This window comes from Dipteris shenzhenensis, chromosome 22, assembly GCF_047967505.1.
Source record: "Dipteris shenzhenensis isolate YYH24624 ecotype China chromosome 22, Dip_SZ_1.0, whole genome shotgun sequence".
NCBI lineage: Eukaryota > Viridiplantae > Streptophyta > Polypodiopsida > Gleicheniales > Dipteridaceae > Dipteris > Dipteris shenzhenensis.
The window spans coordinates 53561113-53579853 of record NC_141617.1 but is presented as its reverse complement, the minus strand read 5'-3'; the positions used below and the strand labels follow the sequence as shown (position 1 = coordinate 53579853).

The following is an 18741-nucleotide window of genomic DNA, read 5'->3' as shown; positions in this document are numbered from 1 at the left end:
GCGTGAGCCATTCAAAAGGATCTGTCTGAGACAGATAACACATCACGAATCTTGCTTCTTCAGCAGCTCTACAACTTGGATATAAGTGAAGGAGATTCGGTACATGACCACTTGACGAAGGTCAAGGTGGTGAGGGATCAACTAGCATTGGTTGGTCAGAAGGTGGACTCGTCCCATTTGGCCTTGATGGTACTGGGGAGACTATCACAGAGTTTCAAAAGCTTCATTAGGACAATGACAACGGGACAGAGGACCAAACCCTTGACTTTTGAGTGTAATATCCATACCCACTGTCCATGGCAGAGGGGTAAGCTCAGTCTTGCACCTATCCTGGGGTGTAGAAATGGCTTCCAATCAAGGGGAAAAGAGAGAAAAAGGATAAAGATTCTGAGAGCTGAAAAGAGAAGGAAGAGCAAGGCTCACGGGTGTAGAAGCTAGAAACAGGAGAGAGGCTAAAATACCTGCAACAGGATCTCTCAAGGTGCAGAACCACCCATACAGCTTCAGAATGGGTCGTTCAATCAAGAAAACATCCTGTACCAACTGGAAATCACGTCCTGGACTGCATGCCAGCAGTTCTGGTGCAGGAGATCTGCCTTGGGATGCGTGCCAGCAGCAAAAACGGGCTGAAATGCAGCAAAAGCAGGTCAAATTGCAGCAGCCACGCTGCCTAGGGATGCGTGCCGGCCTTGGGCGGCTGTTCCAACTTTGAAATCTGAGCAGAAATCAGTAAAAACAGCTTCCAATCACCTTGGGAAGTGGGCAGGAGCAAAATCCAAGGTCCTTGCACCTTGAGAAGAATGAAAATCAGCCGTACAATCATGAATTCACCTTGAAAAACATGGAGGAGGGTGAAGGGGGGAAGAAGCATGCATGGGGGATTTCCAAACGGCCCTTCATTAATGCTCTAAACCAATGAAACAGTTGGTTTGCCCCACATTAAAGTCGTAACCCCTCCTAACCAATTAAATATTGGCTTTCCTTGGGCCCAACTTTTGGACCCCTCTTAGCCTTGCCTTGCCCCAGCACTTGGGTGCTCTAGAAATCAAACTAGGGACTTCTAGGAAGTTGGCGCTTCTTCTAGGCCAGTCCCTGCGGCCAGTAGGGAATTCTAGGAAGTAGACACTTCCTCTAGGCCAATCCCTCGCGGTCAAAATATCCACGGGTGTAGCCACGAGTTTAGATGCACATGAAATTCACGTCCCCGTGACATACCCGCCTCTTGAGACAGCAAACAATCTTGTTTGCTGCAACAAATAAACAACAATGGAAAAGGCATGAATAGCCCATACCAGATAATACATGATCTGTATGATACAACCAACAATGATGATATGGTCTACGAGAACGTGTGATTCCATCCATACATCAATGCATCACCTATGTGGAGTGACTAGTACATTCATCATAGAGGTTCCACGGCAGAAATATTGTCAGCAACCTCTACCTCGGTGAGACCTGCAGTGTCACCAAGCAACCTCTAGATATCCTGTGAGCTGTCTGTATCATGAGGGAGCAGAGGTGCTACCCCCCTCTCGAGCAACAAGCAATGCTCCAAACCTCTACTCTCTATTGAGCCTGAATGAGCCTGTACTGCAGTGGGCTCGAGCTGAAATGCTTCCAAGGATCTGCCAGCTCACCTTCCTCCATCCACTTGGCATCCAGTGTTGAGTAATTATGAAACTTAACCAAATACCTTCTGGAAACTCTACCTCTAACTTTCCTTTCACGGTGTGCCAGAATCTGTTCCGGAACCAAAATCTCGTCCAATTCCTCCACTTCAGGCTGTTTTCATCAAGCATGTCTTCTAGCACATCTCCCTGGAAGGGCTTCAACAAACTCACATGAAAGGCATTGTGAATTGTCCAATGGCATGGTAGTTTCAGCTTGTAAGCTACATCATTTATATTTTGCAAGACTTGGAAAGGTCCATGGTACCGCATTTTCAGTTTGGTGTACACCTTATCTTTGCCTTTCATCTGCCTAAGTCTTGCTTTCTGAAAACGCAGCAACACCCAATCATTGTCTTTAAAGACCAAGTCACTTCGGTGCTTATCTGCTGCTCTTTTATGCTTCTCCTAGCTATTCTGGAGCGCTGTTTTTACCTTCTAATAGGCTGCATTTACACTTTCCACAAATCTGTCCGCTTCGAAGATCTTCTTTTTGGTGTGCAAGATGGGAGGCACCTTTCTTTCACCTTCCACAATTTCGAAGGGTGTTTTCCCTGTGGAAGAAAACACTGTATTGTTGTAGGCAAACTCAGCCAGTGGCAAAAACTGCTCCCATATTGTTTGTTGGTCTGAAACATAGCATTTGAAAAGATCGAGGGAAATAGAGTTTGCCTCTTCTGACTGTCCATCTGACTATGGGTGGAAAGAAGATGAAAAATTCAGCGTAGTGCCCATGTTCTCAAACGAACCTCTCCAGAAAAGGCTGGTCATACGGGGGTCTCGATCACTGACAATGGATTGAGGCATCCCGTGGTGCTTGAAAATATGAGACATAAATAATCTCGCCATCTGATCTGCTGTAATTTTCTTCCGCACTGGAATAAAGTGGGCCTACTTACTGAATCTGCAAATTATGGTCCAAATTAAATCATGTGCTGATAGTGTACGAGGATTATCGAAGATGAAGTCCATGGCCACGTCACATAGTGGCCCCATCTCTTCTACCCTTATGCCCAATTTTCCAGCCAGCTCTAGCAATATAAAATTGGCTCTTGCGCCTGGATCAAAAAAGAATAGAGCGGTCTGGTCACGGATTTTACCCCACACTCTACATAACTCCGTGGCATCCACATATTGTATAGCGCCAGTGACATCTAGCATAAGACCAGCAGTAGGTTTGGGCTTCTTACCCTGTTGGTCATCCCTCTTTTCTCCTCTGATCCAACGAGGGAAACTTTCTCTTCCTATATGGGCATTCATGTGCTCGGTGGCCCTCTTCCTTACATATGAAACGTTTGTTGGCATCATAGAGGCCCTTCTTCTCTTCCTCTAACAACTTCTTTCAAGGCGATCCTCGCCTCTGTCCTGCAACAAATCTAGACTTGACGGGCTGTTCAAATCTTCTGAAATGCTTATGGCCGCCATGCTTGCTGCCCCTAAACTTTTGTGCTTCCTGGTGGCTGCCCTTGAAGCGCGAAGCTTTCCCCTACAATAGGGCATAAGCTGTCACGACATTTTCTACCAGCTGGGACATATTGGAAACTTTGGTTTTGGTGCCGTAGTCCCGAATTTCCTTTGGCAGCCCACAACAATATTTCTCAATCTGTTCGGACTCTGTTCAGACAGCTCCGCACGCCTGTAAGAGCTTAGGGGCAGCAAGGCTTCCCAAAACTTTTTATCATACTCTTCGAGGTTCTTACAATTCATGGCATCCAGCTTATGCCATGCTGTCATTATATCCACTTCAAAAGTGGTGGTGAGCCAAACAGATGAGAAAACTTGCTTGAATTGAACCCAAATGTTAGGGGCTTTACCTTGCAAGAGCAAATTGGTCCACCATTGAAGTGCATTGCCCTTGAGAAATGTAGCTGCCTTCCTGACCTTTGATGACTCTATGAAGTTCCCACCGGCATAGGCACCATCAAATTTTTGCACAAAAGTCAATGCTTTCAGCATGTCCTAAGTCCCATTGAACGTCTCAAATTTTACAGCAGCCCCACCCTCTTTGTAGTCTTTCAATTTGCCTTTGGGTGCAATGTTGTCATACACAGGTGGCTGCAAATAAGAAGGTGGCATCATCTGGCCCAAATTCTGTGCATTGCCAATTTCCATAGCTGGATTGACCATTTCAGGTCCTATTCCCTGCATCTGTGACATATTCATGGAACCACTCATCATTCCTGGCATCCCCATCCGCATTCAGGGCTGCATCCCTATGTCTGCATACATCATGTTGGCATTTGTAGCCGGCACTCCCCCCATCATTTGTTGCTGGAAATTTTGCATCCCTGGTTGAAGACTCCCAAAGTATGTGCGAAGGATACTCAGCCCTTCTGTGGGCTGTCCCACGATTGCTTGGAAGACCGACCCTCCTCCAAAATATCCGTGGTGCATCATTGGAAGGGAAAAGGGTTGTTGTCCGTAATTGACCGACTGAAAATTGTTGCCCTGTGGGGCATTCCCCGTGCCAAGAGCAACTGAGAGCATTACAGGTGGAGTCACGGGTGGCTGTCCACTTGGAGGTGCATCATTATGCATAGGCCTTTGCTTCCTATGCTTCTTCTTGGCTGTCTTTTTGCTCTGGTGAGGGGCATCCAATATTGCATATAGTTCTTATGCTTCATCAGCTTCATCTTGGGATACCTCAGTGGTATACCCCGAAAGAACATGATGTCCCTGATCATTCTGTTCTTCTTTACCCTCACTGGTGTTGTCCTCCTCAAAGCTATCTTCTTCTTGCTCTGAGATAGTCAATGACCTCTCACGGTGTGACATGCTTGCTGGCTTTATGCATGTAACTGGGATGCAATGGGGGCTTTCTGTTACGCTCAAGTTGAGGTAACATGGCCTCGGAAGGGTCAGTGGACATTTTCCTTTAAAGGATCAATGTTTGTATGATATTTATTTGGGCTTCATGTAAATGGTCATCAGGATTAACGTCAAGGTCTTTGATGAGGGTGACAAGCATTGACTAGATAGGTCTAAGGCTATGGGTCTTAAATACATTAAATGTGTAATGTGCCTAGGGACAAGTGAATAATGGTATCCCAAGAGAGGGGTATATGGTGCATTTAAGAGCTACCCTAGAATAAAGACATGTGGCATACTAGATCCATCTAGGGAATTGGGGCTTGGTGGATTTTTTCCAAGCAGGAGCTTTCACGTACAATTTTTATCTAGAGAGAGAGAGAGAGAGCTTGCTAACACTAAGATTTGGCTAGGAGGAAAAACGTGTGCCTGCCCCGTGATTGATAGTAGACTCAAGAGATTGGAATAGGTTGTACGTCAGTGGAACGTAACATTTGGTATCAGAGCTGCATCAGAAAAGGGACGAAGTTGGGGAATTTGCAGTCCGGTGACAATTTGGGAAATGTGTGCTTCTTTGACAATGAATAAGAAGCCTACGTTATGAACTCTCCTAGACTACATGGTGCAAGCGCTGACGTGTCTAGTGAAAAACTCACGTCACCTCCTACTTTCATAGCTTCAAAGATATATTCGGATTTCACAGGAGGAATCTGAGAGCACCACTGATCCGTCAAGCGAAGACACATATGGCATGAGAATACACAACGCAATTTAGTTGTGTCTCAAACTGACCTGAGTGCGATTGAAAGCCATGGCAGAAGTGGTACATAAACTGTGACAATAATCTCCTTGTTTCCTACTGGAAGAGAGCCGACTACAAGGAAGATTTTGAACATGCGCTGAGAAACTGTAGCGACACTTCTTGAGAAGTAGTTCGCAGGAATTTGAATGCTACAACAGTGAGGTTCTGAAACAAAGACATCGCTTTCACTAGAAGAAGGGCTTTAGTGAACTTTGCAAGGCTAGATGACGTTTGGTGAAGCCAAATCGGGGGTTATAGAATTCCATCAATCAGTGACAAAATCCCGTTTTTTTCCATCCAAAATTTGACGGAACTAGACGGAGATCCAATTTAGAGGCGTTTTATGGGGGTTTTACCATCCTCGCATACCTAAATATAAAAGCAGAGTAATTTCGACATTCTTCTGCAAGCTCCAGACGATTGACCAGGGGGCTTTCTATTCTCTCTTTCATGCCGATGATTTATATTTAAGTTTTCGGGTGTTTGCCATACAAGTTTCTGTGCAATTATTTAAAATTGCAGATATTTCCCTAGTATAGGGAAAGCATATTTGTCTCAGTTGTGAGTATTTGGAGATATGCTTGTAAAGCGAGGTTGTGGAAAGTTGTTATATACACTTGTAAATACAATTTTTGAGTTTGTATCATTTGGATAGTGGGTGGGGGGGAAAAAAAAACCCAATAGACTTAAATGGAATTTGAAGAAGAAGCTTCTAGGGTGGATCCCGTAGAGTCGAGAGTTCAGCTGACCCCGCAAGTGTCGCATCCAGCAAGCCATACACTGTCTGGTAAAATTGCATTATTGACGGATGCCTTGCAACAGATTTCAGCTCAACAATTGCAAGCAAATGTAGGGCATAGTATGTTTACTAGGCCATCTCATGATGAGAAAGGTAAAGCTCCAATGGAGCCTGAAACCAATGTTCATACGGTCGAGCCTAGGAGGACTAAGGTGCCTAATATTGCCAATTATAGGCCAAATAAGTATTCTGGTCGGAGGTCTAACCGTAGTTCCGATATCATAGAGACCTGATTACACAAGTGGACGAGGCCTTCGCCATTTGTGAAATCAGGAATGATATGAAGAAAATCCGCGAGGCCACCCGCATGTTTAATGAGGCAGCGGATAGATGGTGGATAAAACAACAGAGAGATGGAGTGGCATCCACTACTTAGGAGGGGTTTAAAAAAGAATTTAGAAAACACTTTTTACCTCCTGATGAAGCATCCCAAGCTTGGGTTCAGTATCGAAACCTTCGTCAGAGAAATTTATCAGTGGCTAAATACACTGATAAGTTCAAAGAAAGTGTAATGAAAGTTTATGAACCCCTACCTCAGTCGGTGCAGAGGTAAAAGATTTTATCTTTGGACTGAATGATCGGAGCAAGATGAACAGTATCGAAACCTTCGTCAGAGAAATTTATCAGTGGCTAAATACACTGATAAGTTCAGAGAAAGTGTAATGAAAGTTTATGAACCCCTACCTCAATCGGTGCAGAGGTAAAAGATTTTATCTTTGGACTGAATGATCGGAGCAAGATGGAAGTTCGGGCTAAGTATGCGAACACACTAGATGAAGCAATTGCCATAGCCTTGAACTATGAGGATGCCAAAGGCAATAGACCAAGTGGGTTGTTTGTGCAGGTTGGGACTCGATATGAGTACCCGAAGAAAACTAGGTTTAAGAAGAAGTGGGTTAGCAAAGGGAGCGCCTCACAACCTAGTGGCCAAGCCAAGCAGGCGAAGCCAGTTGAGACGACTCCTAAACCAAGTACCACTATTGATGTGAAAAGAAAAGTAACACCAAAGGCAGCTCAGTCTTGGTCGAAGTCTTCTTTGAACCCAGAGCAAAGAGAAAAAGAGAGGAGAGAAGGCTAGTGTTTTGATGCCTTCAACCTAATCAGTGGAAAGATTGTCCACGAAACAAGGATCGTCAGATGGCTGAGATGGTGATCTCAGAATGCGACGTGGAAATGGAGGAAAGTCCCAGACCAGAACTGATGCAGATTTAGCTAGCGGGATCTTCTCAAAGGTTAGTGTACCTGTTTTGTTATGTGTGTCTGTTGCTAAGCTAGTAAACAGTGCACCTAATAATATCCTACCAAAGCCTGCAGCAACAGGATATACAGCCTTTAACGATACGGAGCTAATTAAGATGAAGGGGCAAGTAGCCAATCATGATGTCATTGTGTTATTTGACTCAGCGTCAACGCACGATGTAATTAACTCCAAGCTTGTAAAGAGACTGAAATTAAAGGACTAGCCCATCTGACTATGCATATACAGTCAAAATGGCAAATTGAAGTTCAACTGAAGTATGGGACCAAAGGGTTACCCAACTAGAATTCCGAATTTAAGACTATGCAGAGAAGCTTGATTTTGAAATGACAAAACTTGCTCACGAAGATATAGCCCTGGGTAAGGCTTGGCATTCTAGGAAGAATCCAGCCATAGATTGGAAAAAGCACATTTATCAATTCAAGATGAATGATGTGATGTATGTCTTACGAGGTGCAAAAGATATACCTCAAGGACCGTTGGTTTCCGTAATGGAAGTTCGAAAAGTTTTTGTTTCTTTGTAGTGCACCGGTAGAACCGATTGATGGTCCTTTCGCTAGTACTGATGTTACCCAAGATGGGGTTACCTTATGGGTTACCTTTAGGGATGAGTTCCCTTATGGGTTACCTCCAGAGTGGAATGTTCAACATAAGATTGAACTAATCCCGGGGGCAGAACCTATAAATAGACCTCCCTATACGTTAAGTTTTGCCAAAGAAGCGGAGGTGCGAGTACCAAAGAAGCGGAGGTGCGAAGTACCAAAGAAGCGGAGGTGCGAAGACAACTGAAAGAATACCTCAAGCTGGGACAGATTCAGCCCAATTTCTCACCTTTTGCTTCGCCAATGATATTGAAGAAAAAGAAAGACGATACTTTTTGCCTTTGTATAGATCACAGAGCATTGAATAATATCACTATTAAGCATAGGTATCCGATGGCTTGGATCGATGATTTGCTAGATGCATTACATGGGGCCATAATTTTCAACAAGATTGATTCTAAGTGTGGCTACCATCAGACCCGTATTAGAGCCGAGGATGTACATAAAACCGCTTTTAGAAGCAAGTTTGGACATTATGAGTTTTTGGTAATGCCGTTTTGGACTTACCAATGCTCCGGCTACATTCGTCATGCTTATGAACGATTTACTACGCCCGTATATCAGGAAGTTTGTAGTACATTTTATTGACACATTCTTATTTTCAACAAAAGTATTATTGAACATCACGAACATTTAAGGATAGTGTTCAATACTTTGAGGAAAGCCAGTCTTTATGTAAATTTTAAAAAAACTGTACTGTGTATGGTAAGACTTGAATATTTAGGATTCATTATTACTCCGGATGGGGTAGAAATGGATCCAAAGAAAGTGGCTGCGATACTAACTTGACCTATCCCTCAGAGTTTGACCGCTTTTTGCGATCATTCTTGGGAACTGTCCACTTTTATCGAAGGCATATCAAAGGATATTCCAAGATAGTATCGCCATTAACTGATCTGACCTCAGATAAAGTATCTTCTGTATGCAGACAAAATCAACAGGAAAGTTTTAACACCACAAAACAAGCTGTGGTCTTAGGACCGGTGTTAAAAATAGTTCATCCCCAAAAACCATTTTTCATTGAAACCGATGCGAGTGGCATTGCAGTAGGAGCAGTTCTCCTCCAAGAGGAAAGGCCAACAGCCTTTGAAAGCAAGAAGCTTTCTCCCTCTCAACGAAATTGGCCCGCAAGGCTCACAGGTGTAGAAGCCAGAAACAAGAGAGAAAGGCTAAAATATCTGCAACACGATCTCTGGAGGCGCAAAACAACCCGTACAGCTTCAGAATGGGTCGTTCAATCCAGAAAACATGATGTACCAACTGGAAATCACATCTTGGACTGCATGCCAACAGTTCTGGTGCAAGAGAGCTGCCCTGGGATGCGTGCCAGCAGCAAAAACGGGCTGAAATGCAGCAAAAGCAGGTCAAATTGCAGCATATATGCTGCCTCTGGATGCGTGCCAGCCTTAGGCAGCTGTTCCAGCTTCGAAATCTGAGCAGAAATCAGCAAAAACAGCTTCCAATCACCTTGGGAAGTGGGCAGCAGCAAAATCCAAGGTCCTTGCACCATGAGAAGGATGAAAATCAGCCGTACAATCATGAATTCACCTTTAAAAACATGTAGGAGGGTGAAGGGGTGTAACATGCAACGGTAATCTAATCGTGTAATTCTCAGCAAGACCCCAATACCGAGACCTTGATGCTGTCCACACTGACGATGTAGGACGCTTCTGCAAGGCAAGGGAGAGGCTTGTCCTGTCCACCGGAATGCAAGGTTACTGTATGAGTGAGAGAGTGAAAGCTGTTGGGATAACTATGGTCAAGGGCTTGCTCTATGGTGCATGTGTGCATCTAGGGGAGTCACATGTGTGTGTGTGTGTTGTAGAGGCACATCTAGTGCTATGATGTGTCTAGTGTGTGACCAAAGTGATGATGTAAGCCAAAGGCCCCCACATGGGAGGTTCCTTTGATTTAGACCAGTCAACCTGATGTAGGGGCTGATTACCACTAATGTAGGGAAGGTGCCTTTGATCTAGGCCACCTTCTCCCCATTTCTATAAGAGAGAGTCACCTCTCTCACAATCAATGGAGTGAACAACATTTTTTGTTACATCTTGTGCTCTCACTCCTCTTCCAAGATGCATCTATTCTATCCCACGTGTTTCTACATTTGGTATCAAAGCTTTAGGTTCTAGATCTAGCTTAGCCTAGCATTAGATGCTCCCTAGTAGGAATTCTTAGATTTTTTCAAGCTTCTACCATCTTCACCATTTCTTCCCCAAATTTGTGAGAGCTTGTTCTCCCTCGTCGTTTCACAATTCTCCAAGACCTTTGTGCTGTAGAACAATCTCTGTAGGGCGCACCTTCAGCTTGAAGCTTGTCGTGAAATTGTGCCTCCATCGCCTGTGCCAACAAGAAAATAGTCCGCCGATATATCGCGTAATTCCGCCTCTATGGTCACTCATTTCCAAATTTCTCTGAACACTCTTCGAGAGAGCACGGAAACGCGCTTCTAAAGAGCTGCTCACTGTGCATAAGTATAGCAGACCCAAAGACTTGAGAGGCAACGCCGACCAATACCGAGACCTTGATGCTGTCCACACAAACGATGTAGGACGCTTCTGCAAGGCAAGGGAGAGGCTTGTCCTGTCCACCGGAATGCAAGGTTACTGTGTGAGTGAGAGAGTGAAAGTTGTTGGGATAACTATGGTCAAGGGCTTGCTCTATGGTGCATGTGTGCATCTAGGGGAGTCACATGTGTGTGTGTGTGTTGTAGAGGCACATCTAGTGCTATGATGTGTCTAGTGTGTGACCTAAGTGATGATGTAAGCCAAAGGCCCCCACATGGGAGGTTCCTTTGATTTAGACCAGTCCCCCTGATGTAGGAGCTTATTACCACTGATGTAGGGAAGGTGCCTTTGATCTAGGCCACCTTCTCCCCATTTCTATAAGAGAGAGTCACCTCTCTCACAATCAATGGAGTGAACAACATTTTTTGTTACATCTTGTGCTCTCACTCCTCTTCCAAGATGCATCTATTCTATCCCACGTGTTTCTACATTTGGTATCAAAGCTTTAGGTTCTAGATCTAGCTTAGCCTAGCATTAGATGCTCCCTAGTAGGAATTCTTAGATTTTTTCAAGCTTCTACCATCTTCACCATTTCTTCCCCAAATTTGTGAGAGCTTGTTCTCCCTCGTCGTTTCACCATTCTCCAAGCCCTTTGTGCTGTAGAACAATCTCTGTAGGGCGCACCTTCAGCTTGAAGCTTGTCGTGAAATTGTGCCTCCATCGCCTGTGCCAACAAGAAAATAGTCCGCCGATATATCGCGTAATTCCGCCTCTATGGTCACTCATTTCCAAATTCCTCTGAACACTTTTCGAGAGAGAACGGAAACGCGCTTCTAAAGAGCTGCTCACTGTGCATAAGTATAGCAGAACCAAAGACTTGAGAGGCAACGCCGACCAATACCGAGACCTTGATGCTGTCCACACTGACGATGTAGGACGCTTCTGCAAGGCAAGGGAGAGGCTTGTCCTGTCCACCGGAATGCAAGGTTACTGTGTGAGTGAGAGAGTGAAAGTTGTTGGGATAATTATGGTCAAGGGCTTGCTCTATGGTGCATGTGTGCATCTAGGGTAGTCACGTGTGTGTGTGTGTTGTAGAGGCACATCTAGTGCTATGATGTGTCTAGTGTGTGACCTAAGTGATGATGTAAGCCAAAGGCCCCCACATGGGAGGTTCCTTTGATTTAGACCAGTCCCCCTGATGTAGGGGCTGATTACCACTGATGTAGGGAAGGTGCCTTTGATCTAGGCCACCTTCTCCCCATTTCTATAAGAGAGAGTCACCTCTCTCACAATCAATGGAGTGAACAACATTTTTTGTTACATCTTGTGCTCTCACTCCTCTTCCAAGATGCATCTATTCTATCCCACCTGTTTCTACATTTGGTATCAAAGCTTTAGGTTCTAGATCTAGCTTAGCCTAGCATTAGATGCTCCCTAGTAGAAATTCTTAGATTTTTTCAAGCTTCTACCATCTTCACCATTTCTTCCCCAAATTTGTGAGAGCTTGTTCTCCCTCGTCGTTTCACCATTCTCCAAGCCCTTTGTCCTGTAGAACAATCTCTGTAAGGCGCACCTTCAGCTTGAAGCTTGTCGCGAAATTGTGCCTCCATCACCTGTGCCAACAAGAAAATAGTCCGCCGATGTATCGTGTAATTTCGCCTCTATGGTCACTCATTTCCAAATTCCTATGAGCATGAGTTGGGCGACGCTACAAGCAAGCTGCTGGTGAATTTTGAGCCCATTTGGTCAAGTATTGGAGGAGAAACAGACGAAAAACCAGTCAAACTTACTAAGCTTGGCTATGGCGACCTAGCGCAACATTGCGCGCTTCCTTGGTTGAGGACCTTCTCTAGTATAAGGCCTTTATTTCTGCATAAAAATCCCCTTGAATAGAGCTACGAGCTGTGCGAATTGTGGCCTCCAATCTACCTTGGTCTCTACTGGCAGAATTCTTCATATTTTGGTCAAAGGGTGTTGAGCAATCACCATAAGTTTGGGGCTTCTTTTATTTCCTGCAAATTTTCATTGTTTTGATTGTACTTGAGTAGTAGAACTCAGTCATGGAGCTCATGAGTGTCCTTATACTTTGCATTTAGAATGATGACTATGCAATTCTCTTTGACCATGATTTATGAGTACTTGAATTGTAAACATGACTAAGCCCGAGCAAGTAGAGAAGTTTGATGGAACTAGTTTCCATACTTGGCAAACAAAAGCTAAGTTTGTGCTTATGAAAAAGGGGATATGGAATGTTGTGAATGGAAAGGAAAAGAAGCCTACAAAAGAAGAAGCTGATTGGTTGATCAAAGACAAGAAGGCTCTTGCTATCATTGCTTTGGGATTAAGTGACTCATACATTCACCACATTGATGGCTTTGAAACGTCACATGAAGCTTGGGATCATCTTCACACAGTATTTGGTGCACAAGAGAAATGCTTCAAATATATCTTGCTTATTAAGTTCCTTTGGCTACAATTGGAAAAGGGAGTGTGTTATTCCATGAAGAAGAAGAACTCCAAAGAGAATGAAGCATTTTTTGTGAAGAAGGACTACATCAACAACAAAGCAAATCTGGCTAAAGGAACAACTCCATCAACAAATGAAGAATCGGTGAAATTTGCATGTCCGCTAATACAGCAGAAGTATACACCTAGATGAATCCAGGAACATTCCCAAACTCATCCTCTAAAAACACAACATAGTGCAGTTTCAATCTCACAATAGTCACTCATAAGATTGAAAACCATAAACTTCATCACGCATAGCAGGGACTAGCTACTATGACATCCCCACTGACGTCATCAGTGCCCAACAGTGGGTGTAGACCATAGTATAAAAATATGCTCTCACACATACAAATTCACACATCCACACATACTTGAGCATCCATTTATACAAAGTCTTCATACTGAGCTTTTGTCGGCACTCCGGAGGTGAAGGGCAGACTCAGCCATGATGAAGGCTAGCACTAAACGAGAAGGCTAATCAAAACGTAGTCCAAAATCTCTTCATTCAAGCTACAAGTCCAAACGATTTCATTTTAGTCTCTCCCAAACGAGCATCTAAATCTAGCTGATAGGGCAACACACCAATTAAGATAGAAAGAATTATCGCAATACCAGCAGGCAGCAACTTGGACAAAAACATCACAAGGTGAAATTTGCGTGTCTGCTAATACGGCAAAAGTATACACCTAGATGAATCCATGAACATTCCCAAACTCATCCTCTAAAAACACAACATAGTGCAGTTTCAATCTCATGATAGTCACTCATAAGATTGAAAACCATAAACTTCATCACGCATAGCAGGGACTAGCTACTATGACATCCCCACTGATGTCATCAGCGCCCAACAGTGAGTGTAGACCATAGTATAAAAATATGCTCTCACACATACAAATCCACACACCCACACATACTTGAGCATCCATTTATACAAAGTCTTCGTATTGAGTTTCTGTCGGCACTCCGGAGGTGAAGGGCAAACTCAGCCATGACGAAGGCTAGCACTAAAGGAGAAGGCTAATCAAAAAGTAGTCCAAAACCTCTTCATTCAAGCTACAAGTCCAAACGATTTCATTTTAGTCTCTCCCAAACGAGCATCTAAATCTAGCTGATAGGGCAACGCACCAATTAAATAGAAAGAATTATCGCAATACCAGCAGGCCGCAACTTGGACAAAAACATCACAAGGTGAAATTTGCATGTCCGCTAATACGGCAAAAGTATACACCTAGATGAATCCAGGAACATTCCCAAACTCATCCTCTAAAAACACAACATAGTGCAGTTTCAATGTCACGATAGTCACTCATAAGATTGGAAACCATAAACTTCATCACGCATAGCAGGGACTAGCTACTATGACATCCCCACTGACGTCATCAGAGCCCAACAGTGGGTGTAGACCATAGTATAAAAATATGCTCTCACACATACAAATCCACATACCCACACATACTTGAGCATCCATTTATACGAAGTCTTCGTACTGAGTTTCTGTCGGCACTCTAGAGGTGAAGGGCAGACTCAGCCATGACGAAGGCTAGCACTAAAGGAGAAGGCTAATCAAAAAGTAGTCCAAAATCTCTTCATTCAAGCTACAAGTCCAAACGATTTCATTTTAGTCTCTCCCAAACGAGCATCTAAATCTAGCTGATAGGGCAACGCACCAATTAAGATAGAAAGAATTATCACAATACCAGCAGGCCGCAACTTGGACGAAAACTTCATAAGGTGAAATTTGCATGTCCGCTAATACGGTAGAAGTATATACCTAGATAAATCCAGGAACATTCCCAAAGTCATCCTCTAAAACACAACATAGTGCAGTTTCAATCTCACGATAGTCACTCATAAGATTGAAAACCATAAACTTCATCACGCATAGCAGGGACTAAGTACTATGACATCCCCACTAACGTCATCAGAGCCCAACAGTGGGTGTAGACCATAGTATAAAAATATGCTCTCACACATACAAATCCACACACCCACACATTCTCAAATGGGTATTCTAGATCTTCTTTTGGAAGGTGCAAAAGCTTGTCAATTGGATACTCCTTCTAACTTGAGTTAGACCCTCAAATAACCAGCCAGGTTAGAGTAGATAATTGAAAAAAGGCTGATGAAAGATGTAGGACAACGAATGTGTAAGGAGACGAACAGGATCCAACCCGTTCAGATGTACGTACGCAAGCTAGTGAGGGTATTAGGTGGAGCTGAGACAAGGGAGAAAGTGTACACGAAGCTATGTACAATCTCGGATGTTGGAGTTGGACCAAGGATCACAAGAAGGGAGGGGAATGCATCAGAAGGGTTTGTATCATGCTGAAGGGACTTCTTTCAAAGGTTACGAAGGGGCCTTCTCCTGGCATTTGGCAAACGCTCACCAAATTCAGAGTTGAATCTGAATCGTTCACAAACACAAACCGATGACTATTCGTCGCACTTCAAGTGAGTACAAAAGAGAGGCTATTCAAGCATTCCATTTCAGGACAATACAAAATTTAATGCCGGTAATCTTACGAAAACTCGAGTTATTAAAGAGATTATCACCCTGATCTACTGCTGCAACCCCGTGAACAGCAATCGCCCTCATCGCTGCCATGAACCTCTGGCGACTGGCTTCATTTGTTACTTCTTGCATCTTCACTTCGTTCCGCCAATGCATCAATTCTAGAATGAGCTGTAATTGTACGAACTCAATAACAACAAGGCCGGAGACGTAGTCAATCTTGCAATCTGGTCGTTGCACGCGTTTGAGGATGACTTTTGAAACAAGAGGAAACATACGCTTGAGTCTTTTAGTAACGGCAGCCACGTCGCTTTGCTCCCTCATCTGTTCCAGTTCCAGAGCGCCTAGCAGTAAGGAGAAAGCGTCCAATAAAGGTGGGAAACATAGAGCTTCAACTTTTGAGCTATCCTTTTCCTTCCTGCGGCAGACGACTATGAAACTCAAAATCTCACGAATCGTTGCTTGCAATGCCTTGATGTCCTTTCTAGCCTTTTTCCATGTAGTTGTGTCGAGTGGGGCGCTTTCCCCTAACGCCAACTGCAGGTTGTCTTTTATGGCTTGGAACAGGACAGGTACGAGCGGAGCTAAGGCAGCAACAGCTGTGCAAGCACTCTTGTGACCAATAATCAATGCTTTGAGACACCGCAGCAAAGATTTTGCCGCGGAAAGGGCTGCAGACGACTCGTTTTCGTTTTGGCGGGGTAAACTTCTATGCGAAACTTCAAGCGCTGCTATAGTCCAGAGCACATTGAGCGGCGGATCTTTCTCTGTGAGGAGACGACGCCGAACTTCGAGACTGAAGTCCGATACCTGCTTACCATTTGAATGCAAACTCTCGATCCTGTTTGAGAGCACATGAACAAGCCTCGAATAGTCCTCTGCGAAGAGCAGCACTCCTGAGGAGTTGAAAGAAGCAGGCAAGTTCTCGACGGAAACCGACTCTTCCGAAACGCTCTTGTTTGCTTTGATCTCATCTCGTAGAGCAGCAACGAAAGTGGAGAAATTCTCCTGTCGAAGCAGAGCAGAGCGCAGGTTGCCGGCAGGCAAATCATGTGAAACTTGGAGTAAAACCTCTTCCAAGTTGGAGGATTCCAGAGGAAGCGGATTGGAATCCGTGTTCTCGCTGGTGAGCTGATTTGCAAGCAAAGCGATGAATTTCTTCACAATCTCGCCATCGCCATCGCCATGGTCGCTTCTCTCTTTCGTGTTTGCCATACTCCGTCTACACAAGGTTTCAGACGAGTAATGGGTCTAATGGGTTTGTGTTTTGTCTAATGGGTCTCCTGTGTGTGTCATTCAAGCATCCGATTTCCACCGGATTTGTTCCAATAGGTTTTTAATTTTGTGTTTCATTAGTGTTTGCATTCATAAAATGCATTACATTAACAAGTGAGCACTCCCTTCAAATTGGTTCTGTCAAAGGAAAACAATTGTCAAGATGAATGAATGATTAATTTGCAACACCTGTGATGGAAGCCTGTGTATAGGAAAGTTCGAATGATTTGCAAACTCCGTGTGTGTGTGTGTGTGTGTGTGTGAGTGAGGGTCTTTACTCTGTGTGTGTGTGTGTGTGTGTGTGAGTGAGGGTCTTTATAGACCAAGCCCCCGCTCGACCAAGTTGCTATTTTTCCCTCCATGGCGGGTGGGGTTCATTACACACTGCCATGAAGATGTAGCAAGGTATGGGAGGTTCAAGCCCCACCAACCCCTAAGCAATAAATGCTTTCAACAATGTAAACCCCCACCCATGCTCTTGGGCGAGGGGTCTTGGCTGCCCAACTTTATCCACCCTCCTTTTTTTAAGGATCCGATAAGCTTTTTAAATGTGGCAGCATGCCCCTGCAATAAAGCTTGGCGGGCGGGGACTTGGGCAATCTGTAAAGACCCTGAGAGTGTGTGTGTGTGTGTGTGTGTGTGTGTGTGTGTGTGAGTGAGAGAGAGAGAGAGAGAGAGTTCTTAAAAAAAGAAGTGTGTGTGAGTGTGTGTGTGTGAGAGAGAGAAAGAACCAAAATAGAAGGGGCCATGTGGCAACAAAGTGTGTGGGACACTTTTAACAAAAGTGTACCTAGAGCGCTGCACTGCCTGGCAGTGCTATCAAAGTTTTAAAGATTTGAAAGATTCATCCAAAAAATTATTTGGTGATCTAAGTAGCCCCCAATTCTAATCGCATTAATCCCCCTAGTTAATCTAATTGTCCTTCCTCAGTGCCCTCCGCTTAGCCCACCCTGCATCCTTCACGTCGCCTCCCACCATGTTCCCTCCCCTCCCCCTCGCATCTCTCATCTCAACCCCTATGCACCGCTCAGGAATCGACCCGCTCGCTTGCACCGTGCAGCTCCAACCACGTCTTCCCTCTTCCATCTCCGTGTGTGTCTCTGCAGCGGATCTCCACAGAGGATTGGCAACATTACCGAAGACGCTGCAGATCGATAATTGCGAGGCTCACCAAGGATGGTGGGGAAAGTTTGAACCACATTCATCGTCTAGTAGTTGTAAATGATTGAATCTATGTTTGCAAAGATATAGAGGTTTCCGTTAGGTAGGAGATGGACAAATGGATAATAGTTGTCATTCTCCGTGTCATCTGTCAATTGCAAGAAAGGAAGTGTGGTCCTTGCAGCCCCATTTGCATAGATGAACTCGTAAGTGAAGACCCGCTCGGCGACCCCCAACAACAATTTGTACAATTTGTCGACCATCCAACAACAGATGATTTGATGCAGCCTGGAAGACAGTCTTCGGCCTCAACAGTCTTCCGCAAAAATACAAGCAATCGAGAAGACGGTCTTCGGCCTCAAAAGTCTGAAAGCATGCGAGTGTGGCTTCAAGGAGATGCGGAGCTTCTCAGGTTGGCGTAGCGACGCGAAGCAGGGTTAGGCTCTCACTTTATGTGGAGCAGGGCAGTTGGGAAAATTCACGAAGGCAGGACACGTGCCAAACATTCAAATTTTGATATCTCTCTTGCCCCCCCATTATCGCCCTTCAACCCCTCCCTATGGGCCAATACAATTTCTCTCATAGCCCCCCTATTGGGAACAATAGTAGGGAATGGGAACTCGAAACTCAAGAGTAGTTCCCATTCCCTATAGTACTCAGAACTCAAGCCCCCAGTCGCGGGTACGTGCTACGTGGTAGTTGTTCCTTAATAGGTGTTTCACCAGTTTCCTAGTGTGTCAAGAACGGGCGCTATGTGGTACAATAACATTCACGTTGGCAACTGTCAAGTAGGTCGCATGTCGGTTTCATTGATTTCCAATTAAGAATCAGCGATC

The 18741-nt window shown here is 44.5% G+C and overlaps 1 protein-coding gene across 1 annotated transcript in view; it reads right to left on the bottom strand.

Moving 5' to 3' along the window:
- The window catches only part of LOC147888289 (uncharacterized), a 42074-nt gene extending 25338 nt beyond the window's left edge, over nucleotides 1-16736 (bottom strand). Inside the window, exon 1 of the mRNA XM_087393074.1 lies at nucleotides 15511-16736. Within this exon, the coding sequence (XP_087249200.1) occupies nucleotides 15511-16684 (1174 nt within the window). The 5' untranslated portion in view covers nucleotides 16685-16736. The remainder of the gene's footprint in view (nucleotides 1-15510) is intronic.
- Between the last annotated feature and the right edge of the window lie 2005 nt (nucleotides 16737-18741).